Source organism: Lemur catta, chromosome 3 (genome assembly GCF_020740605.2).
Source record: "Lemur catta isolate mLemCat1 chromosome 3, mLemCat1.pri, whole genome shotgun sequence".
Classification (NCBI taxonomy): domain Eukaryota; kingdom Metazoa; phylum Chordata; class Mammalia; order Primates; family Lemuridae; genus Lemur; species Lemur catta.
The window spans coordinates 72219757-72245501 of NC_059130.1; the positions used below are offsets into that span (position 1 = coordinate 72219757).

Below are 25745 nucleotides of genomic sequence, written 5' to 3' on the forward strand. Positions count from 1 at the left end.
GCCAGCCAATGACATACTGTTTATTGTTAGTTAAACTGTGTCTAGCTTCTCCATGCAAACATCCTCCAAGAAGGGGGAGAAAACAATAGCATTCATAACCAATCTACAAACACTAAAATTTGGGAATGATAGTTACTTAATTGAACTTATAAAATTTAACATAAGAAGCTGAAACTTCTAAGAGCAATGTTTGGAATTAAAAGGACCCAGGAATATAGGATAATGCCACATAATATAGGAATGTCACAATGGGATACAATTGATAATTAGATTTATTTTTTAAAATATATTAAGTACAAACTTAAATCAGTAGGATTCCACAGTAGATTTTTCAAGTATTTGATTTTTGGCTTATGATAATTAAGTGTAAACCACTGCCTTCAATGCTCTTTTCAACAATATGCAAAAATCACACTTGATTTAAGAATATTCATTTAATAATTTAAATTCTTCATGAAACATCAAAAATGAATTACCATCATATTGTAAACAGGATCAAAATAAGTCTTAGACTATGGAAAAAAAACCATGATCCCAAAAAGCAGCACAAGTCTCACCTCCTTCAGAGGCAAATATATAGTAAAATCAACAAAAACATATTAACAGAATTGACCTGTCAATTATAAGATATACAGAAAACTGTTTCTAACAAGAATGATCCCTGGAAAGTTACAGTTCTGAAAGGTAATGAGGTGCCTTAAAATTTTCACTTGAAAATTTTGTGAAAACTCATTAATCATCCATTAAATTATTCAGAAGATTTTATCTTCTCAGGAAGCAGCTTGTAATAACAGTTCTGGAATACTAGTTGCAACTTCCATTCAGAGGGTGCTGTAATAACAAGGAACAGGAAAAGTATGTTATTAAACCTGTAGGCAAAACCCTTACCTCCTCAAAAAGTCCTCTCTGAACACGACCATCCTTTAAACCTTTACTTCAACTGAATTCACTGTATATTTACATACCCTGGCCATTACAGGAAGAGAAAACCTTTAGAGTTCACAGTGACACCACGCTTTATAAATACACTGATCCCCACCCCCAAGATGAAACACACACACACAAATAATCACACTTACTGCTGCCTTCAAAGCTTGATCTAGATCTTCCAGTAGATCTTTTTCATCCTCTAAGCCCACAGAGAGTCGAATCAATGTGTCACTAATTCCAAGGACATCTCTATCATTCTTAGGCACTGATGCGTGGGTCATGATAGCCCTGGAAGGAGACATGAGCAAACTTTTGATCACTATGTTGTGTCAGTGGTGGCATAATTCACAGATGTCAAATTTTTCATACCAATATAATTTTTCACAGGCAAAACAATGGGAAATCATGAAATTTATCTCTTCTAATCAGGATTTTAAGTGAAAACCAAGATTTTTAAAAATCCTATTTATACCATTGGTAAGGTAGACTAGCTCTAGACACTGAAGGTCCCTGCCAAGCACCCCCATGCAGGAGGGACAGGCATAGCCTCCAGTGTGGAGATTTCAACACTTACCTAAATGAGGCTTTGACCAGAAGTGACACACCCTATGAACAACCTGCTGGACAGCTACTGATAAGAGGCCTCCGGGAACACAAGCCTGCCAGAATTTATTTTCTCTGGATCATTGGATCAATCGGGAACTGGACCTTGTGAGGCACATCAGGGAAAGACAACCCAGGAGCACTAGGAGCAACCACTGAGCGTCAGGAACCCCAGCATGTAACCCACGGCATAGAGGCCTTCAAGAATTTGCCAAACTGTCTAGCAACTCATCACCATTATCAACATGTGTAAGGGTAAAGCACCTACTATGTGTCAGGCACTGTAGTAAGAATTGGGACACCAAGAAGAATGAGATAATTTCTTTACCCTGGGTAACAAAGCTGAGACCATGACAATTCACAAAACAAAATGGTCTACAGAGAAAGCCAAACAAGTGGACAAAAAGACTGCGAGACTTCATGGCAGGGAGAAATCTCTGTGGGCTGAGGCATAATGGAGGAGAGGCTTATAGTCTTACTTACCCCCAATATGTATATTGCAACTAACACTCTTCCTTTCCCTGAACATCACCAGAAAAACCAACGCCTAAGCTGCTGTCTCCTATCTTACTTCAGACCCATGGAAAGAAAATCTCACTTGTGGTCTGAGTAAATGGATATCTTCCTTTATCACTCTAACGAAGTTTCTACACAAAAATACCGTCCCTAAAATGTTCTGCCCTGGCAGGCTCTTAATTCCATACAAGAGAGTATACATGTAGAAGTAAGAACTTAGGCTTCAGAGACCAATAGACTTGAGTATGAATCTTAGCCCCACCACATACTGGCTCTGTGCACCTGTAAAGGTTACCACCTATTCTCGGTGCCCATCTCTTTTTCTGAAAAAATAACAGATAGCACCTACTATGTGCTTACCATAAGGCAAGTATTCTGCTAGGTGATTTGTATGCATTAAATCATTTTTTTAAAAATGGATAAAAATTGGGGATAACACCTATCAAAAAGTTTGTCACACGCATTAAGTAAAGGAACCTACATGAAGGACTTATAAGTACTTGAAATGTAGTAGATGCCAAATAAAAAATACCCATTCATAGTAGTTAATATTTATTGGGTATTTACTATGAACCAAGGCTTTGGGATTTTTTTCCCCATGTTCTCACAACAATCCTAAGAGCTATGTACAATGTTGTCCACATTTTGCAACTGAGAAAATTGAGACTTACAGATGATAACTAAATTTCTAAGGTCACAGAGGTCATATGTTCTGTTAGGCTGGGAGACTAAGCCAATACACATTGGCTCCACTTTCTCCCTGCCTTATTGCAATGCTGCACTAGGTGCAGCACAGTTGGGGGCACAGAATGAAGGCTGATACAACAGACAAGCCCTGACCTAAATCCACTCATCCACGGGCAAAACGGTGATCACCCAAGCTGGAGTGTCTGAGGGCCACACAGCTTTAAACCAAATCCCTAAATAATTGGGAGAAGTCTATTTTTAAGAAGACAGTCTTAAAGTAATACACATTTCATTACTATGAAACATAAACCAATTTTATATATGCTTAGTGTGCCCTCTTGTGCATCAAGACGTACTAGCAGGCATCTCCTGGAAAGACTAACAAAACAGCTACCTGTGTTACATGAATTATTTCAAATCACTACGGGGGCATCATATATATTTTAACTGTGTGAGATTGCCTGACTCTCCCTCTAACTATAAACTACTATGAGAGAGCAGAAAATGTGCCTAAATTTTGGTAATCCCTGACATTGCTCAACACAACACTGCCAAGATAATTTATTCCATAAATGTTCATGAAAATGAAAGCACAGAAACATACCATGTGCATTGAGTACAGTTGAAAGTTATTAGGCAATGATGGTGACTTACTCCTGCAATAATTACAATATATTGTCATAGCAGCATACAGCAAAGGCAACATATAGATCAGGAATGCTTGGTGGGATAGGAAATTAATAAATGATAATCATTAATTATTAATCCCACTCATTTTGGGTACAGTACAAAGTTTCTAATCTCCACTCCAAGGCCAAGTAGATAGAACATAGGCCCTGGATCAGAGGTCAGAGATCCTAGAATACATTTACTGCTGGAAGCTCTTTCAGGCAGAAGGAGGAAGGAATCAACATTTAGAAGGACACAGCTTACTGACAAGCAGCCCACCATTAGATTTCATCAGGGTCTGCATCTTGACTGGGTAACATTCCATTCTAATCACTTAATGCCATGATATTCTTATTGTTAAATATCTTAAAATGTCCCAGATTTTATCATACTCCCTTTCCAAACAATCATTAAACCTGGCATCAATTTTAAAATATTGAGAAAAACAAAAATATGCTTACGGAAGTTCAGCAAGACTTTCATATCCTCCCAAGCTCTCTGCCAGAGTAAATAACTATAGAAAAGAAAACATAAATTGAGATCTTCTAGTAAAATAAAAATACTAAAATATAAAAATAAATGTTTTTAATAAAATGGCCCTGGCAAGAAACTCAGAGAAAAGATGAAAATAAAGTCCATAACAATGATTTCACCAATTACATATAGTATGTTTAAACTTTTATTAAAAACATTAAAACCTGATCCAAGTGAAACCCCTATATCTTCCTAATTTGGCTCTATACTTAAGTAATACTTAATATGAGCTCCAGAACCTCAAAATTATTACATTTGACACCTGCTTCTGTGGTTATTATATAAACACAAAAATCTTTAAATGTCTGCCAAGTTATATAAACTTACTTGTTAATACTATCACTTATTAAATATATCCATTTAACTCCTCACTGACAGAGGAAAAAAGAAAAAAAAAAAACCACAAAGCTTTTCTATTTAGTATTAACTGCCACTACCTTTTACAAATGTTTTAAAAATTACTCTCATAACTGTATCAAATTTGGGTCACACCAGGAGGGCTTTGACTAATCAGGTAGGTTTCTGTTTATTATTCCTGCACTATTTAAACTGCATGAGTTTAAGGTAAGCCCAGTATATGAAGTTACACATGCCCCTCTTCCAAGAGCCTCCTGCCTCTGTGACAATTAGACAAAGGCCTCCCCTTTTCTCAACCCAGGCAGATGCAGCCTGCAAGGCACAGGGATTGGAAAGCCACTGGCAGGTTGGATTTCACAACAGCCTTTGGGCAGTGCACTATCTACACACTACTTTGAGGTTTCACTGATTTCATCTGAAAATGGGGTTTACTTTTAGATAAACTGGGACACCAGTACATTAAAACATTCTGGCCCTCTCAAACTGATTGTAGTACGTGCACAGTTAAGCAAATGAACATATTTAGAAGTCTGCCACTGTGCCATTGGTGTTGAAGTCTTTTTTAACCCAATGCAATTCATGATACAGAGGTTTATGGGTGTGACCTGCAGGTACAAAAACATTATCTGGGTTGGTTAGACATGAGAGATAATGAACTGCTATAAGGAGTTCTTACCTCTACAATTTAGGAAACTATTCTGAAAGTTTACCTTTAGGTTCTTGAGGAAAGTCTCAGCATGTTGAAGTGTGCCCTTAATATAAAATGTGACCATCCCCGTACAACCTGTGCACTGACGCTTTGCCAACTCATGCTGCGGATAAGAGGGCAGCCCTGCAATCACAACGTAGAATAAAAGTCGTATTTCAGAGTCAAACATGTCACTGGGGGAAAAAATTTCACCGTCCTCTTAAAGAAACTGCAAATAAGCCTAACATTGAGCTTTATGGCAGGCTCCCATCTGACTACTTGCGTGGGCCCCTGTCTCTCTCCAGCTTCCTATTGACTTATCTTTTGTACCTTCTCCAGCTTTCCTTCTGCCAGCGCCACTGCAACCTTTTCATCCCAGGGCCTTTGCACATGCTGTCTCTTTAACCTAGATTCCCCCTGTTAATTATATCCTTCTGTCATTTCTTGCTTAATATCTGTCTTATGCACCAGACTAGCTCCATGGGGGCAAATCCATTTCATTTGATAATAATTTGGTCCCAGTTCCTAGTGCAAAGCCTGGCCCATAGTTGGCAGGGCCAACTTTATTTTTAATAAACACAGGTTGAATAAATTTGAAATGCCTTGTCCATGCCTTTTTTTTTTTTTTTTTTGAGACAGAGTCTCACTCTGTTGCCCAGGCTAGAGTGCCATGGCATCAGCCTAGCTCACAGCAACCTCAAAGTCCTGGGCTCAAGCAATCCTACTGCCTCAGTCTCCCGAGTAGCTGGGAATACAGGCATGCGCCACCATACCCGGCTAATTTTTTTCTATATATTTTTAGCTGTCCAGATAATTTCTTTCTATTTTTAGTAGAGACAGGGTCTCACTCTTGCTGAGGCTGGTCTTGAACTCCTGACCTCAAGTGATCCTCCTGCCTCGGCCTCCCAGAGTGCTAGGATTACAGACGTGAGCCACCATGCCTGGCCTGTCCATGCCCTTTTAACAAATACTGCCCATTCTTCAGGACACAGCTCAAAACTCTTCCTTCTCCCTCCATCCAAAATATACACCAGTCACAGCTCTTTACCTACAATACAAATAGGGCATTTCATCTCATAAGTGTCTCTGCTTGGTGTATCTAAATTCCTTGCAGTCAGGGGCCAATCTTAATTCTCCTGTATACTCAAGACTACAAAGCTCGTTAGTTACTCCAAAAGGATTTTTAAAAAAACTATTTCCTTAAGACCACCCCAGCTTAAAGGATTCATAAAATAAATTCAAAGAGTAGCATATAAGTCCGCTAACTCCACAGGAGCAATTCTAGATGCTGGGAAAGTTGAGGGAATTCAAAAAGGAAGAGAGCCTCAGGGGAATTTTGGCACATAAATTATCAAGTCTCAATGAGGACAAACCTCTATCACGGTGGTCCCAACCCCAGGGCCCGAGGCCATGCAGCAGGAAGTAGGCAACATCAGGCCAGGGAGGCTGCAGGTGGGTTTGCCGCCACTCCTGATAGCTCTCACCACCGCGTGGGCTACACCTCCTGTCAGATCAGTGGCATCACTGGATTCTCATAGGACTGCGAACCCTACTGGGAACCACTCAGGCGAGGGATCCAAGTTGCCTGCTCCTGTGAGAGTCTGGTGCCTGACGATCTGGGGTGGGGCTGGGCGGTGGTGCTGGCACTGGGCAGTGGCTGCAAGTGCAGACTGTCATTGGCAGAGAGGTTTGACGCACAATGAATGCTGTGCGCTTGGGTCATCCCGGGACCTTCCCATCGGCCCCCTGTCCTTCTGTTTTGGCCACAGAGTTTACAGAACATTAGTACCACAGAGACTGACACATGGCAGTACTCAAAAATAAATGACAAACATAACGATATATGAAATTACCTAACTTACAAATAAATGTTACATAAATAAGATGCTCAGCATAACTGTTAAAATCCCAGTATAGACATATCTGTTTAGAAATCAAATTAACATACCAGGATAAATAACCTTTTCTACCCAAGGATTTGATTCCAGAAACTGGGCAACCGCCATTCCATTTTTGAAATGCTTCTCCATTCGGAGTTGCAGAGTCTTCAGACCTCGATTGCAGAGGTAACAGTCAACAGGAGATGGAACTGCTCCAAGAGCTGCAAAATGAGCACATCTTGGGTTAGTCTGAAGGCGGGGTGGGACCCAGAAAATTCTCTGGCCTTTCTCTTTCATTATAGGGACTCTGAGAAGCTAGCTACGCAGCTCAGCGCTTGAGTTTTAGGAGGTAAATATATCAAACCAGAAACGTGAGAATGAAACATAAAATATGCTTAGAGAAAATTACTTTAAAATTAGAAGAAATGAATATCTGAAACAGTAAGAAAAAACATGATGATACGAACTTTTCAAAGATGAAGATAAAACGTCCTTTCTATGATTTTAATGAAATGACATACTGCCCATACTCTAACTTTATATTTCTTAGAAAAATTATTACAACATACAGAGAGAAATAGCAGTTCAACTCCTATTATTACTAAATGTTCTACCAGCATTCTATGTAGCTTTGTCTAAAGCAGCTGATGATTCCACCTGGCTCCTGAATACATACCTTATTCCTACTTTTTCTAAATGAAAGGACACTTATCAAGCAATAAGTTTTGGTTTCCCTCCTCAGTGTCTCTTTTTGTGACTTTAATAGCTATTACCTAAAAGGGTATTTTTAATCCTAATTATGTTTTCATGTTATCTGTCATATTGCAATGGTTAACTCCTTATCCACACTTGAGATAAGCTAAACAATATAAACAGTAAATGGTATTTAGATGTCTGTTGGAAAATGTAAGTTTATATAATATCTGAAGTGCTGTTTAAAATTAACCATCATTCCATATAAAAAGTATAGTATACTATATCCTCATTTCAAATGTTTTTTACAAAAAGAAAAAAATCCATTGTCTTAAAACTAAAAATTCACTTAGGCTTTACAAATTATGATTAAAATTAACATGAACATGAAATAACAAAACTCATTCCTTATGACATGTCATATAGCTTTGCTATAACTATATTTTTATAACCCAATTTTTTCTACTTTCCTCTAAAACTCAGAATTTTTTCCTTTTATTTCTAATTTTTTCCTGAATTTTCAGAATGCTATTACTTCACAACATTTAATGTGAGTACAAATGTGAAATGTAGTCACTGGGAGCATGAGAAGGAATGTGGGCTTTTTAATACTTACAGTTCTGTAAGAAACGAAGTCTATCATGGAGGCTTTCAGAATTAACAGACACTAAGCCCATTACAACGTCACTGTGGCCTAAAACAAAACAAAAACATTTAGGTTAAAAACAATTTATATTTATTCTTTATTTTATAATTTCTAAAATGTGACTTCTACTTGAAGCAATAAAATCAAAATCATACAAAAACTAAATATTTCTTCTTAAGATGTCAGCAGCATAAAAGCACAATCTTTTACAGTAAATTTTAATCCTCTTCTCATAAATCATGAGCATAGTTTTGTCTAGTATAAATGAAATCTTACATATAATCAAAGTGCAATTTTTTTGCTTTCTACACAAGTCACAGAAAAAAAAACCTACTTAGTAGTAGAAGAAAGGAGATCAAAATGTCAACCCCCATGCTATTTTCACCAATCCACGCCAAAGAACGTCCAAAGTGTAGACTGTACATATCTTACCATTCATGTATTTTGTTGCAGAATACATGCAAATATCAGCTCCCAGAGCCAACGGCCGCTAAAAGAAACAGAAGTTTTTTATTTTAAGTGATAAACCATTTAAAATATGCTTTATAACCTGCCCATTTGAAATTGTAAATTCCATTCTTATTCTAATCAATACTATCTTGGTAAAAATATGTACATCTTAAAATTTTCCAGGATCTGTGATATTATCCTCCCCTTTCCTCTCTCCCACCAAACAAAAATATGAAGTATTGGACATAGTATTTAATCTGAAAGCATAATTTGTGTGGAAATAGCAGATAGAACCAGGACAACACGTCTCCCAGATCTGTTTCCTTATAGCAGTTACGGACCAGTGCTTAAATTTATTACCTACAGCAGACACAGTGGTATTTTATGACTCATTAAACTCATAAACAAGTTAACATAACATTCAGCAATTTTTATGTTAAGTAAGTATAAACTAATCCGCTTAGATTTTAAATCATTAAAACCTTATGATGTATGCTATGATTATTTACACTTGGTTTATCCTAATCTTGAATCGCAACTACTTTTACTATACAGTCAGCCCTCCCTATTTACGGCTTCCACATTCATGGATTTAACCAACTGTGGATCAAAAATATTTGGAAAACAAATGAATAGTTGTGTGTACTGAACATGTACAGACTTTTTTTTCCTTGTCATTATTCCCTAAACGATACAGTATAACAACAATTTATATACCATGAATACTGTATTAGGTTATTATAAGAAATCTAGAGATGATTTGAAGTACACAGGAGGATGCAAATACTATGCTATTTTCTATCAAACACCATGGTATTTTCTATCAAAGCCTTAAGCATCTGCAGATTTTAGTACCCTTGGGGGGGGTCCTGGAACCAATTCCCCCACAGATACCTATACTGGTTTTGCCATGTGTAGAGTCAGTTATAAAGAAATTTGTTCGGATTGTTTTCTCCCACCTGATTTCCTACAAATTAATCCTTTAGTTTTTTGTTTTGTTTCTCTTTTTGTATTATTATTATTATTATTTGACACAATACTCATATATATTTTTGGAGTATAATGTGATATTTCAATACATGTATACATTGTACAATAACTAAATCAGGGAAATTAGCATATCTGCCACCTCAAACATTTATCATTTCCTTGTGGGGGGAAGCATTCAAAATCCTCTCTTCTACCTATATAGAGATGTGCAATGCCTGGTTGTTAACTACAGTTACCCTTCTGTACAAAAGAGCACCAAAACTAACTCATCGTCTCTAATTGTGACTTTGACCACCCTCTCCCACCCCCTGTTTCCCCTTCCCCTCCCAGTGTCTGAGAACCATTGTTCTAGTCATTACTTCTATGAGATCAGCTTTTTGTAGATTCCATGTATGAATAAGATCATGAAGTATTTGTCTTCCTGTGCCTGGCTTATTTCACTTAACATAATATCTTCCAGGCTCATCCTTTATCTTTATGTCTTTAAATGTCTTTGTTCACAGAAAGAGTTAAAGTTATACTTCACTTACCAACTTAACATATTATCAACTTCTTTCCATTAACATGTTCTTCAACATAAAAGTATATGTGTATTTTAATTTCAGTAGAATTATTTAGTCTTTGGAAGATATTAGTGTAGGTGGTGATGGGACGTTTTCCGTTAGCGTGTTTAAAAAACAGGATGTTTTAACTAAGGTATTGCCCAAAGAACTCTCTGCATGTGTTTGCCCATCTTTTGCTAGAGTGATGGGATCAAAGCAGATGAGGTCTGAGGTCTTTTCTAGTGTTAATGTCTGTAAACTGTATGGCCAAAAGAGAAGGAAAAATAAAAACCAATTACTAACATCTGTTGATCTCATTTTATGTGCTAAGAACCATGCTAAATATTTACATAAACCAGTGAAGCACTGCACAACATACTTTACCTAACCAAATAAAATCAGTACCTTAGGCTCTCATTGTATAGATGAGGAAAAGAGACTAAGAAAAATGAGATAGATTCCCTCAGATTAACAAGCCAATAGAGCCAGGACTCACACCCAGCCTGCCTGATTTCGGAGCCACTACTCTGAAATTTTGTACTGGTGTGTCCATTTTGCCCTTTCTGAGAATTATAGAAGACTCAGAAGAAAAAAGGCAGGGAAGAATGGGAATATATTTAGTTTTTGTGAAGATAAGACAATGAGAGGACCTTTTCAGGAGGAGATTTGCTTTGTGGAAACAATATACAAGGCTCTCCAGAGATGACAGGATTCTGATTAATGCAATTGGAATGAACTCAAGTCGAAATAAAGCAAATTACAATCCTTGGTATGAGCACAATGATATGGGCCTCTAACACGTAGAAAAACTGGACCTACTTTAGTGACGGTAAAAGGAGGAAGAAGGCCAGGCCTGGTGAGTAACCTGGGTGGGGCCACGCTAAAAAAATCCAAGCAATCTTTTTGGGAATACACAGGACTCACTGTGACTCAGCTAAAGCCATCCTTTATTAACTGGCCTAATGTAACTGGCATATGGGTTAAGAAGTGGGGATAGAAAATCCTATACTGAATATTACCCGGGACAAATAGATGATGGCAGGGGATTTTCATCTAGAAACAGATTCCTTGACCTGATACAAGCAGCAGCCAAATATATAGCATGAGCCAAAGGCAAATGGCCCATGAAGCTTTCTGAATTCATTGCAGCCAGGAAGTATGTTTCAGGAAAGGAAACTAAAGCATGACAGTGCCTTCAAATAAAATGGAAGAGGTAAGGGACAGGTTTATGGAAACTGTCCAGGGAGTCACTCTATCACATGGAGGCAACAGCCTGGGTCAACTTTAGGGACCCAAATCAAAGTGGATAAATATAAACAATTGAACCTATAAATACTCGCCTAATTGAAGAGCTGGAGACAATGAGCTGGGTGTCAGGAACTCTGCAGAATAAAGATGAACTACAGGAAGTGTACTAAGTATGACAAGATATAAGCAGGAAGAACAGAGCAGGGAGAAGGTAACTCCTAACAAGGAAAGGAAACAGAGTTAGGTACTCAGAGGAAAGGGAGGGAGAACCAGTGGGGAAAAGGCAGACAACAAGTCAATTAGAGAGAGATGCCAAGATGATCTGTCAAGAAAAGCAAAACAGAAAAGAGGAAGAACCTAGGTTAAAAACAGAGAAAAAAGGAAAGAAATGAAGGATGTATGGGAGGGTCGGTCTTAGGGGGAAACAAATACAGAGAGGTAGGTAGGAAAGGAGACAGTATAAAAGGAGATGCTATGGTCTGAATGTTTGTGCTCCCCCAAATTCAGACACTGAAATCTAATCCCCAGTGCGATGTTATTAGGAGGTAAAGTCTTTGGGACATGATTAGGTCAGAAGGGTACACCCCTCAGGAATGGGATTAGTGCACTTATGAAAGAAGCCCCCGAGACCTGCCTTGTTTCTTCCACCATGTGGGAACACAGCAAGAAAATGTCATCCGTGAACCAGAAAGCAGGCCCTCACCAGACACTGCATCTGCTGGTGCCTTGACCTGGGACTTCCCAGCCTCTAGAACTGTGAGAAATAAATTTCTGTTTATAAGCTACCCCATTTATGGTATTTCCTTATAGGAGCCCAAAAAGACTAATATAAGAGCAATATATTTATGTAAATATTAATACAGCTATAATGTAAAACAAATGACATAGCAATTCATAATACAAATAAGTTAAAGATACAAAGGTCTAGGCATAATCTATGAGGTGCCAAGGGAAGAAAAACTGGAAAGAGAGAAATAATATGTGTGAATATAGTGAGATATCAATGAGTATAGCCTTTCCTTTAAAATATATATAAAAATATATGAGATGTGACTAAAAACTAATATGTTTGATTTATTATCAACACGTAAAGAGGCAATGCCTACTATGTACATGGAAATGGCAGATATAATCACATAATCTTAGGATATGTCCTCAGAGTTCACACATCCTAAGAGAACCAGAAGGAGTTGACACTACATTTAAAAAACACAAAGTACCATATAAGACATAACATAGTTTTGAAAGGATATTAACTAATACTAGGAAAGGTCCAAATTTAATTCTTTGTCTAATAAAGATTTCATGAGTTTGATCACAATGTGACAGAAGTTATCACTAATTACACATATGTTTGCTCTACTAATCATGTCAAAAAATTTTATTTTCATTTACCTGGAAATATGCTGACATAAAAGTGTTATCCACAACCAAAATAATGTCTCCATGCTTATGGACAATATGGGCACAGGCTTCAATGTCAATCATCTTCAGGATGGGATTTGTGGGGGTTTCAATCCAAACAAGCTAAAATCATTCAGTAAATAACAATAGTTTATAAAAATACACTTGAACATACATCTCATATATTGTAACAATCTGGGAGGCTACTTTATATAATGGAAATGCAGGGATGATGAAGTTGAAAAGTTCAAATATGAATCCTCACCTCTCCTACAAATTTCTGAGAGGCCAAGGCTAAGTAACTTTCCTCTTCATCTATATAATGGGGTTGGTAATACTTACAGAGTTGTTGTAAGTATCAAATGAGATAATGTGTGCATAAGCAAAAAAGTGCTAAATTATTCTAATTATTTTCCAAAGACATAGCTCAGTGTCTAGAAATTTTATTCTCAAAGATGAATAACATAGATTGTGTAAGAATACATCCTGTACTTTTCATTAAAAAGGATTCTCCCTATGATGCCAAAAATGTCTTTAATATGAACTTAAGTAATGCCAAATGCACTAGAAACTATAAAATAAGTAACTATGGCTTTTAGAAGAGCATCGGCTTTAGACTGAAGGAGAAAAGTGACAGAAAACCTGGTTATAGCTCACTTTAAAAAGAGACAATATGATATTTATCTGTATATCTCAAAACCTAAAACAACTCAGGCATGAACAGATAGTAGATGCTTGACAGTTATTGAAATGACTAAGGAAGAGAATTTTATTTGTTGAACAAGATGCCACTATATTGAATTACATTATCTACAGCTGTCTTTTTAAAAAAAATTCATGATTCTTTTTTTTATTACCTATGATTTAAATGGGCAAGAGATTTGGTTTAATACTTTTTCTATTCTAGAGTTTTACTTAGGAAAAGGTAAGGTGGTTACAGTAATTCATATTCTATAAAAATATTGAAATATTTAAAGAATTTATAAAAATTATTCATGGTAAGCATTATTATTCCTAGTGATAATAAAAAAATTAAAATGAGTAATAAAAATAAATACATATATACGAAGTAGGCTTTGCATAGACTTAAAAATTCTACTACAAATGATGAACATGATATTTCAGGGGGAAAACTTTATTAATTCAAATCAGTAAAGAGCCACTATATAAAGTTGTGTTGACAAGCTTAATATACTCACAATTTACATTCTTCCCTGAGAAAGACTAGACCAGCTATTTTAATGTGTCTTTTCTCCAAAGCAAGATAAAAAAACAAGTTCCTTTGAAAACAATCCTTCATTACCAAAAGCTTACCCGTGTTAATCTGCAAAGTAATTATTTGTACATGAAAACATGTTCATTTTTTAGCGTTCACTGCAACATAATCTTGGGTACAATTCTAACTTTTTAATCATTAACAAATAGTTGGAAAAGGCTGACTTATAAAAGACACTATTCCTTCTTTTACCCACGCAGAATTTAAATGAGGTTACAAGAAAGAATATCACATATGCCATTCACTCAAGCATAAAACACCTTCCGGTAGCATACAAGCTTCCCCGGATGGAGGCTAAAGATTGCTTGTGGACCATTCTCTACTTCTATTATTTGTAGCAGCATCTCTTACAGCACAGAAAAAAACACTATGCTTAGAGTTTTAGAGTTTGGCAACCTTCTTTTTCTATAATCCAATCTCTGTGATAACTTCTGTTACCAATACTAGCTTGATAATACAATTTAGAAGTGTGTATCTTTGCTGGAAATTTTTTAACAACTACCATGTGTGCAAGTACTGTACTAAGCATTCTATTTGCATTATCTCATTTAATACTCACAATCACCTTTTTAAAAAGCAGATACAATTATCCCCATTTTGCAAATGAAGAAATTGAGACTTTCCTTAAATAATTTGCCTGAGACAATACACCAACTATAATACAGAATTAGAACTGAATTCCACTCCAGATTTCACATACCTAACTATTATGCAATGATACCTGGGAGATGTCAGACCCATCTTAATCTTTGTGGCATTTCCAGTGGCTTCCAATAAAATTTGTTCTTTGATACAATTTAAATTATATACTTTAATAAACAGAAATCATGAAAACAAAACATCATAAGGAAAACAGGCAGAACCTAAAACTAGCTGAGTTACCTTGGTTTCTGGTGTAATTGCTGCCTCTAGCAATTTGGTTTGGGAACAATCGACAAAAGAAATCTTTAATCCAAATTCAGATGCCACCCGCCTGAAATACCTGTTCGTACCTGAGGCAGAAGAGAATGAGATACAATTGAAAGAACATTGTATTAAGAAATGTTTGTTCCCTACAGGTATAAACACTTTAGAAATAAAAGAAACTCTCAGTCACCAATAAAATGCAACTAAAAGCAATATAATAAAGAATAATAAGGCTTGGACTTTCTTTCTTTTCTTTTTCTTTTTTTACGTTAGGTACATAATATAAGATGAAGGGCTTGGACTTTAAACTTAAGGTTCAAGAGTCAAATAAAACACATTAGATATTCACAACAAGTGGCATGAAACAGAACATGTTTCTCAAAACACTCAATGTCTACTTTTCAACCATTAAGTCGCATGCTCCCTGAAACATCAATATCGTTTTTAAGAATTTCTTTCTAAAACTTAAATATAAAATAAATGAACAAATGTTGATTAAATGTTCAAAATAAATTTTATTTATTTATACTTTGGTAATAGAAAAGAATTGGTTACTATTCCTTGTACTTTCTCAATTTTTTTTACGTGGTTATAGAAGCTTTAATAGACTAAAGAGACCATGTAAATCAAACTACTAGATTTTTATAGTGAAAGAAGATAAATCATTCAACTTCGAACAATTTTTTTTTTCTTAACACCCTTAGGGATTTGACTTTTATATATGCAAATTTAATGGAAAAAATGCTATTATTGATAGCCAAAAAACAGAAAGCGAGAAAGACACTCTAAGCATCAAAGATAAACTGGACTTTTGATATTACATGGACTGACCTTAGGTAATGTAAGATTGAAAAAGCTCATAAAGAATTTTTAAAAACCAACAATCTTCAGGATTTAGTACCTATATGTGGCATGAGGTTTTTATACTACATTATAAAAGTATCTAAAGATTTCAGATTTTCTATAATTTCAATTAAACAAACTATGATAAGGACCTAAGATAAAATACAAAGCACCATGCAAATTTCTGAGGGATAAAATGATTAAAGTAAATCTCGTCCTTTGAAGAACTTAGATATTTAACTTTTTGTTCAGATAGGAAACACATAAAATAATCCTCTAAAAATCATTTTAATTACTTGGAAGCATTTGAAATATATATGTACATTTGCAAAATTCTTTGCAGTTGTTTTGAACACAAAAATCAGTCCTGTTTAAAGTGAGAGCAAGTCTGTCTTCTCCCCACTTACCCACTTTAAATAGCTAACATTTAATCTCTTTGGAATGGAAGTTCTGAAATGTGGATTCATGAATGGGCTTCAAGGGGTCAATCTGTGCAACTCTGAAAATTAAAATGTGAAATACTAGGTGTAGTCTTAAGAACATTTTTGGGGAGAAGGAGTCCATAGCTTGCAACAAATTTTCAAAAGGCTCCCTGAAACCAAAAAATAAAAGGGGGAAGAACATAGGTAGGGTTGAGCTGTCTGAGTTATAATTCATCTTCATTGCAGGTAAAAATTTTAAATTATTAGAACATGCTCTCTAAACATTATCTTTTCCAGAGCAGAGTATGTCTGAAAGTTAATCAAGTCTTACATGCTCCTTTTAACACATAAATAGAATTCTAATTAAACAACCTCTCTTACAAGCAGTTACAGAACATGGACACTGAGTGTTTATGCTCCTCCTTTGCCAAGCCTGACACAGCATAGAAGTGTCCATCATATCTTTAAGAGATAATAAATAATCCATAATACTGGCAACATTGTTAATATAATTCAGGACTCACTTTATTATCTTTAAAATACCAGTTGACACAGTATGAACGAGAGGGATCACCTACCTCCATACACATCATCCATACAAATAATTTGGTCTCCTGCTTTTAAAAGATGGGTAATAGTCACAGTGGCTGCTAAACCTGAAGCAAAGGCCAAACCTAAAACAAAAATCAAGTTACAGTAAACCAAAAAGTTGGACCTATAGGTTAAAAAACACCTACAGTATTTACTTGCATTACTTTATGTCCCCTCTGGCTGCTGACAGGACAGCCTTCATGGCTGAGTTGCCAGAGATATTCTGATAAATACCATTACAGAATCTCCCTTTCTATTTTAAGAATAAAATATCTGTCTGTGCACGGTGGTTCACGCCTATAATCCCAGAACTTTGTGAGGCAGAGGCGGGAGTATTTCTTGAGGCCGGGAGTTCAAGACCAGCCTGAGCGATATCCTATTTCTACAGAAAATACAAAAATTAGCCAGGTGTGGTCGTGTGCACCTGCAGTCCCAGCTATTCTAGAAACTGAAGCAGGAGGATCGCTTGAGCCCAGGAGTTTGAGGTTGCAGTGAACTATGATGATGCCACTGTACTCCACTCCAGCTAGGCAACAAAGTGAGACTCAGTTTCAAAAAAAACCTAAATTGGAATAAAATATCTTCAAGATAAAAAATATATAATGTAGGCAAGGACTTTTGTGTTACATCAATTCTGCCTTGGTTATAACATTCTCTGAAATACTTGAAATAATTCTTTTAAAAAGTCTGAGATAAAAGGACGACTGCCAATTAAATTATAGTTTTAAAATATCAAACTAAAAAATTTCAAACATAACAAATACACCAAAGACACAATTCCTTCATTAATTATATGGATATACAATTCAGCAAATATTTTAACAAAACTCAAAATCAGACCTGAGATCTGTCTGATAAATTTAATCATGAAGGATACATAAGACTCTTATTTTCTATTCGCTACCCTCCCCTTATTTAGTATCATTTATATATAAAATACAAAGCCAGTTTAACAGCAATCTACTCCCTTCATGAAAAAAAAAGATTCAGGGAGTTAATTTTTAATCTCTGAGAGCATATCTTGGTTCTATTTGGAGGCACAAATTATCAGGTGAATGAACCAGAGTATAAGAAAGTTTATATTCTCACAGACAGTGTTATTAAGATTCATTTTTATCTATTTGTACTGAGGTTTCAGATGAAGACTGTATTCACATGAAAACTAAATAGTAAATGCTGGCATTTTGCTTCTATTCATATTTATTTGTACCTGATGATTACCCATATGCAGATTATACCAAATGAGGGACTTTGTGCACAGAATTCCAATTCTAAATATAATCAGAATTTTGAACTAGCAAATCTTTATTTCTTTACAGTTCTACATTCTGTGCCTCTTTTTGCAGGAGGGATTTTTTTTCTTTTCTTTTCTTTTTCAACTTTCCCCTTTAAAGTCATATGATTTTCTCAGTACATTTAAAAATGAATTCTAGACTGTGAAATGGAAACTACTTACTGTACTTAGCCCCATCCAGGGCTGCCACTGCTTTTTCCAAGCAATTCCTGGTGGGATTTCCAGAACGGCTATACTCAAAACCCTGAAGAAAAGAAGTTAGAGTTAATCCTAAGAGATTTACTGTTAGAGTCCCAATGTAGACATCTCCATAACTACAGGTTCATCCTACCGTAATGATTTTCTATTCTTTAGTCATTATATGTCCTGCCATTAGACAGAAACGTGGCAATGTTATGGATGTAGTGGTGTGGAGAGGTCTAAAGTCAAACTCTATTAGAATTCTGTGTCTGCCACTTATGAGCTGCATGCCAGTGGGTAAATTATTGACCATTTCCAAGAGTCAATCTCAATATCTGTATAATGGGAATAAAATACAGGTATCTAGTTCATAAAAGTGTTGTGAGGATAAAATGAGATAAGCGTCAGGTATCCTTGACAGCAGCAAGATTTATGACTTCCCCAGTCACTTCCATAGATAACATGAAAACCTAAGACTGATCTTTGAGATATCTTCTGGACTTGGCATTCAGGGGCACAAACTGGCAACAATGACACCAGTGCCCATGCATGAGACTGATCCCACAGGTCCTGCGACCCTCTACCCAGGAACTGTCTCAGCCAAGAAGACAATTTCTCCTTCCCAAACCTATGATTGCATCCCCAGCCAATCAGCAGACCCAATTCCCTAGCCGTTTGTTCACCAAACCACTTAAAAAAATCTTATACCCAAAATTCTCAAGGATATGGACTTGAAAAATTTCTCTCATATCCTCACTCGGCACCTTGCAATATTAAACTCTTTCTCTGCTGCAACTCCTGCTGTCTCAGTGTAACGGGCAGCATGACCCACCTGGTTGCACGGTAACAATTTTATTTAATCCTCATGACCTGCTTTGAAGAATGTGAAGCCAAATATTATAGTACCTAGGGAGTGTCAAAGCCAAAATTCCAATCTAGGATTTAAACATTGATTAAAAATCCTATATCTTCTCTCCCTGCCTCATTTAGCACATCACAAAACACAATGACTTTTTACACTTTTTTCTGAATCACAACTTCCCTGTATTAGTTATAATAATTTTTAAAAGTTTTGTCGCTATGCTTGATTGTTTTTGACAAACTGAACAGACATATTTCACAGGGCTCCAGTATATCCTCTCCACTCCTCACCATCACCTCCTTACCATGACCTGCAGCTGTACCTGCCAAACAGAAAAAAAAAATGCTTGCACTCATATGACTCCTGCCACAGAAAGGTACCCATGTTTCCATAAACATTCACTGCAGGTATTTATAGGGAGAAAAGACGCACATTTCAGTAGCAAATTGCATCACCCATTCAATGGCTTTCCAAAGGAACTGGTAAGTTACGTATTTCTCACTGAGCTCTTACAATTCCCTTTAGTCATCTTAACTGATTTCTTTAAAGGTATTAAGCAGAGTCTTGCGGATTTAAACATCCCTGCTGGCTTTCTCAGAATATTTAATTCTTACTATCATACCTCAATGGTTAACTTTTATAATAAGTTCCAAAGCCTGGGCAGCCACACATTCACTTAACCCCACACCAGGAACAAACTATGCATGCAAGAGAGATTGGGTTCACATTTTTTACTCCAAAATACAATAGATAAGAGTATTCCAAACCAGTTGTAGAATTTCCCTTACAACTCTACCTCACAAAACGTAAGGCTAAGTCTATAAGAATTTTGCTCACCTTACATAACACACTAAAGTGGATTTCAAAGCATAACCAAGGTTGTGGAACTACAGAGGTTAACTAATTTCTTAGAGACCTCAGCAACTTTTAAATTCTCCAAGATCCATCAAAAGTATGCCATCAGAAGGAAAAAAGCTATGTGATTAACAAAGCTCTTTTTCCAGGCTTTGCAAGTCACTTTTGTATGACTCTGGGCCAGTTCCTTTTCTGTAACAGGTATATAATACCTGTCTGGCCCTCTTACTTAGTTGTTGTGAGGATCAAATGGAATTTTGTAAATGTGAATGTCGTGAAAAACCAAACTACCATGTTATTATCATGTAGTATACACCTTTACATACATCTCAACAACTTATGCGGTAGGTACTATTATCATCCCCATTCATACGTGATCAACCTGAGGCTTGGACTGAGCGTGCTCAAAGTTAATTCAATATATGACTTGCGCTCTTAATCACTAAGCCACACTGCTTAAATGATGCAATAGATTAAATTACTACTACCATTATTGGAGTATAGCATAGTGTAGCCTAGCACCTCAGTCTGGGGTTCTAGAGCAGGTGTGAATTCCAGCTGCACCACTTACTAGCCTTAACCTATTTACTTAACATCCCGAATTTCAGCTATTTCATCACTAAAATGAGAATTCAGTTCAGAATGGGGTTGTTCTTAGGACTAGATGAGACAATACATGTAATACACATGATACTATATATGTATGTATATATTTGACACAAAGTAATCACTTAATACAGCTATTGGCAACGATCTTAATTCAAGGCAAATTATCAGACTTCTAATATTTTTTAAGCTGACTCCTTACTATATCTTTGAAATTTTTGCTGTTCAAGGTAATTCAAACAAGTTATGAACCTCAGTATTTAAATGCAAATTTGCCAAAATCACATGAATTTCAGTCCAAATCTATATGGCAAGTTGAACAAACTACTCCCTCCATGGACCCAACCAATACAAAGCTTTACTGCAAGAATTACAGGGTAGAAAAATCCTTTCGGTTGCCTTCCAAGTTTATAAATCATCTTGTAAATTATTTACGTGCCTTTTTATTTTAAAAGCCGTATCTCCTTTCCCGCCCGACTCTGGACTGCCCCAGACAGACCCAGCTCACCGAGTGCCGGCCCGGCGCCTCTTGCTTGAACGTGGTGGCCAGCGAGATGGGGGGCACCACAGCCCGGGAGGCCCATTGCTCCGGATCCTGGCCCGCGTGGATGGCCTGCGTGGCGAAACGTGGGAAGCTCGGCAGGAAACCGTCGGAGGAAGCATCTTTTCTCTGCATGCTGAACCGCGAAAGCAAGAGAGAGGAAAAGAGCGAGGAAGATATAACAACGAAACCGGGGAGTCAGGGCTGGAGAAAGCCAGACGGATCAGACGAAAGGCAGCTAAATACCGCGAGTGCAGCCGGCTGCGAGCGCACAAATGCCGGTCATTCCGACTCTCGGGATCAGCCTTTAATTAACCAGGCGGGAGGCTCGCGAGCACCGCGGGCGGAGCCACCGCAGCCCAATCAGCGAAGACCCGACGCGGCCTCCGCTCCTCATTGGCTGGCAGTAGAGGCGTTGCCTGGAGCGCCCCGCAACGGCCCTTCCCAGAGCACAAAGTGGAGTGAAGCTGGAGCTGCTGCGCCCACGTGGTATTCAGTGCCTGCGGGCGAAACTCCTTAGTACCGCCCTCGGGGAAGCTGCCTTGTTGGCTCCTGCGAGCCTCAGGGGCCTTAGTGCAACCCCAGGCTGGAGGCTCGCCCGAGATGTGGAGAAAGGCTGGCTTAGTGTTGAAAGCGGGTAACTGTAAACAGACCACGCAAATAGCCCCTCTTACCGCGGTCCGTGCCCCTGACCCCTACCCCTTTGTCCTGAGGGCGGTGCTGACAAACTCCAACCACAATAGGGAGATTGGTTAACAAAACAGTGGCCCAAAAGCCCAGTTTCAGCTTGGATTCTCATTAATCGCAAATACACTGAACTTTGTAATGACCTAGTGCTTACAATGATTGAAACAGAAGTGAGGGGCTTATTTTTCTTAAGAAATAGAGAAGGTGCCGTAGTCACCACGTCTAAGTAGAATTCTGGCAGCTTCCTAAGAGCTGTTCAATCTTGAGCCTTTTCAAGCATCATTATCTTCTTTTGAAGAAGATATCTTCGGGAGAAATGCTTCCTGATAAGAAGAAAGACAATGTAGCTTTGAGAAACTTATTGGGGCCTCACATCCTTACACAAAACGTTTTCCTTGTCACACACTAGCAGCAACATACTTGCAGGAAAAAGGAGGCAGCCCCATGTCACAATCTACCACTCACCTGCACCCAGAGAGAGCCTCATTCTCACAAGGATCACTCCTTCAAAACAAACAACAAAAATCTCCTTGTCCCCTGAACAATACAGACTTGACCTACTTACCACTGTGACTATTTTCCAGCACTAGGAAAGTTAGGAATATTTCTGTTCCTGCAGAGTATCAGCTAAAGATTGGAAGATTTATCAAACCAATCAAGAAGTAGAAGAATAAGAAATAAACAGCTCTTAAAAATCTTTACAGTGTGAAAGAAAGATGTAAAGAGAAGGAATGAGGCAATTTGCTTTTCAAATTAGCTCCAGGGACACTTAACCCATGAAGCACTAGAGGAGTAGTGCCCAAGGCCTTGTGAGCTTTTAGAAACCTACCAAAATTGTTAAGCTTAGAAAGGAAAAAAAAATGGACAGACTCCAAAACACTAATGAATATAATACATATGTAATTTATATTTTTCTCTTAAAATTACAACATGTCAACTGCAACATACCTCAATAACTATATATAACTATAAACAGGTATAGTTTTTTATGACACAATATGGCACTTAAGGACCAGGAGGGTCTGAAACAGTTCCAATTAGTTTTACCTCCCAATGTTTGCTGACAAACCCTTAGTTGCACAATATGGACATTTTATTCAGTGTTAGTATAATAAGGAATTCTTTAAAAGAGGGCACCAACATAAATGCTCTAAATCAGGCCTCTTTTACAGTCATAAATTGAGGAAACCTTATTGGATGGCACCTTAGGTATTATCTAGCAAGGATTTAAATGTTCTTTTCTATGACTCAGTAATTTCATTTCTAGAAAATTTCATTTGTAGGAATTTATCCTTTAGATGTATTCTTACACATTTACAAAGATGACCAAGGATATGCTTCATACCTATTTTGCTGTTTTTACTAGCAAAAGAATGGAAACAGCTTAACTATTCATCCTTAAAAGACTACTTAGCCAGTTATGATACTGGCAGCAGAGACCATGGATCTACAGTAGAAAGGTTTCTTTTTTTCTTTCTTTCTTTTTTTTTTTTTTTTTCTTCGACAGGGCTCACTGGAGTCTAGCTATGTCACCCAGACTGGAGTGCTGTGGTGTGATCATAGATCACTGCAGCCTCTAACTCGTGAGTACCAAGGATCCTCCCATCTTGGCCTCCTGAGTAGTTGCTGGAACTACAGGTGTGGGCCATCACACCCAGCTTGGAAATGTAACTTTCTTTACATTTTATTTGCTTTTATATTCAACGTTTATACCATGGGCATGTATTACCTTTTCAACAATAATAACCCTACCAGAGAATCTAATTTAAAAGTTTGAGTTAAGAAAGGTATTTATAGAAAAGCTTTTTAAATGAATAAATGATAGCCACTTTAAATGCAGTTAAATGCTATATGGTTTAGGGTATGTGCTATTTTTCAGGTAAGTTAGTTTGCATAAAACAAAACAACATTACCATAACACTTACTGACAAACTAATCATTCCTCTTGGGAATGAGAGTCAGCATGGGCAAATATTTTAGAGAAAATGGGAAACTTCTCATTTTTTAGATTTCTTTACTATTTGATCATTTATAAAACACAAAGTGCATTATTTTATAATAAATACTTCTTAAACACTATGAAAATATTAATAACACTGTACTTCGTGTGTGCGTGCACAAAGACCGCTACCACTCTGATTAAAGTCAGGCTATGAATAAAACACTGTGACTGAATAGTAAAAATGACATAGTAATGACTTGGGAGAGATGTTCATAAAATATGTTATTATTGTTGTCAAGCATAAATATATGTAATGCTTAGATCTGCTTTGCTTTGCCTCAAAGTGAAAAAATTTGCTCTTCCTTTGTCTTTTGTTAATGACATTATGAGAATTATGAAGGGAATTTTGGGACCAAAGGGAAGAAGAAGACATTATAACACAAGTTCTTAATTTAGGGAAGTATAGATTACTAAAATGGACCAACACCCACCAGATAGGACTTATGACACTTACCTTCACTTGACAGTATAAACAAATTTTTTAAAATAACAACAAAAGGAAACTGAATTGGGTTTTGATATGATATAATTGAACATGATACCGCTTGAGAATAAAAAAGTCTAAACACTGTTGCTGGAACTATTAAATTTAATATTTGAGAGACATTGACGCAAATTTCTAGCATAATTGCTCTGTTTTACTGATATATACAAAGACATACTCATACTAACATACATAGTGAATATCTAGCCTGAAAATTGAACACAGAGTTTCACACATTTGGGATGAAGAAGTAACCCTAAAATCATTAGGATACATTTCACAATGATATATAAAAAAAAAAGCCAAATATGTCTCAAAAACATAATGAAATACCAACTCAGGTATTTCTGAACAACAGTTAAGCAGTGAGTTTTGGAGTCAAACTGCTTGGGTTTGAAGCTCAACTTTGGAACCTGGTATCTCTGTGACTTGAGAGGGAAATTTACTTAACCTCTAGAAGTCTTAGTTTCCTCTTCTGTAAAATGGGTAAAATAATAATAATTGGCTGCTCTGAAAACTAGGTTCTTATAAGCTCAAGGCAAGGAAAGGGTATAAGGTAAGTAGACCAAGTGGAAGGCACTTAAGTCAGAGAGTTATTTTTGATATTTTTGTATCAGAGAAACTTATATTTTCAGTATCTTTGGAGAGGAATGCTATGCTGAGGTTGGGCGGTCCAATGGAGAAAGTGGGTGGCATCTTTTGTACAGTTCATAAACTGGCACAGAGATAATATATAAAAGTGATTGATAAGCTACGTGAACTATTGGGACATGCAGAGTCTTGTTCGACTTGTAATGCAGCAATTGGAAATGTCTTCACTTCTCTTATTGACAATTTTATACCGTAGAGAAAACATTTTAGGGGGAGCAGTTCTCCATATTGCAGAACTATCTGGCTCACTGCAGAGCATTTGACCTCCCTGGGAGCCAGTGGCACAACCCCACATGTTTCCAAACACAGAAAGTTCAAACCCAGTTGAGAACAATAACAAAAAAAACTAAAGGGGTTGCCCTCAATTTAATCTTACTAACAAAGACAGTAGATTGGTAACACAAACATGGAGAAATTTAGGAGAAAACAACTTCATTATAACAAAGATTGTGATTTCTAGGAAAATGAAAGACATACTTACTAGACAAAATTACCCCAAACTGTGTCCCTAGGAAGATCTACACAAAACAAACAACACTGTGATCAGAAATGTTTGAGAAACACCACATACACACCTATGTTGGAGATGTTGCATGTTCAGACCCAAAAGAGAGATTTATTTTAAATGCCTAATTGCTTTGAAATGTGCTTTAAGTAAAATGAAGTCAATATAGAATCCCACCTGGAATTTTCACTATTATCTATTAA

The 25745-nt window shown here is 36.8% G+C and overlaps 1 protein-coding gene across 1 annotated transcript; it reads right to left on the bottom strand.

Annotated features, from left to right (window-relative positions):
- Positions 1–254: 254 nt before the first annotated feature.
- On the bottom strand, positions 255–21512 carry LOC123635521 (cystathionine gamma-lyase). The gene is made up of 12 exons (XM_045547752.1): positions 21181–21512; positions 18332–18413; positions 16863–16958; positions 14996–15105; positions 12829–12960; positions 8636–8693; positions 8174–8251; positions 6933–7085; positions 5007–5128; positions 3867–3919; positions 1080–1218; positions 255–831 (listed from the first exon to the last, which is right to left on the bottom strand). The coding sequence occupies exons 1-12, from the start codon at positions 21346–21348 to the stop codon at positions 805–807; spliced, it is 1218 nt and encodes a 405-aa protein (XP_045403708.1). The 5' UTR covers positions 21349–21512; the 3' UTR covers positions 255–804.
- Positions 21513–25745: the final 4233 nt, after the last annotated feature.

Bases quoted from the DNA above. Each gene is read 5' to 3' on its own strand.
- LOC123635521 (XM_045547752.1), bottom strand. From the start codon at position 21,348: ATGCAGAGAAAAGATGCTTCCTCCGACGGTTTCCTGCCGAGCTTCCCA. The intron at 18,414-21,180 runs GTGAGCTGGGTC...TCTTTTCTTCAG, and splicing joins AGGCGCCGGGCCGGCACTCG to GGTTTTGAGTATAGCCGTTC. The intron at 8,252-8,635 runs GTAAGATATGTA...GTTTTGTTTTAG, and splicing joins TGCAACAAAATACATGAATG to GCCACAGTGACGTTGTAATG.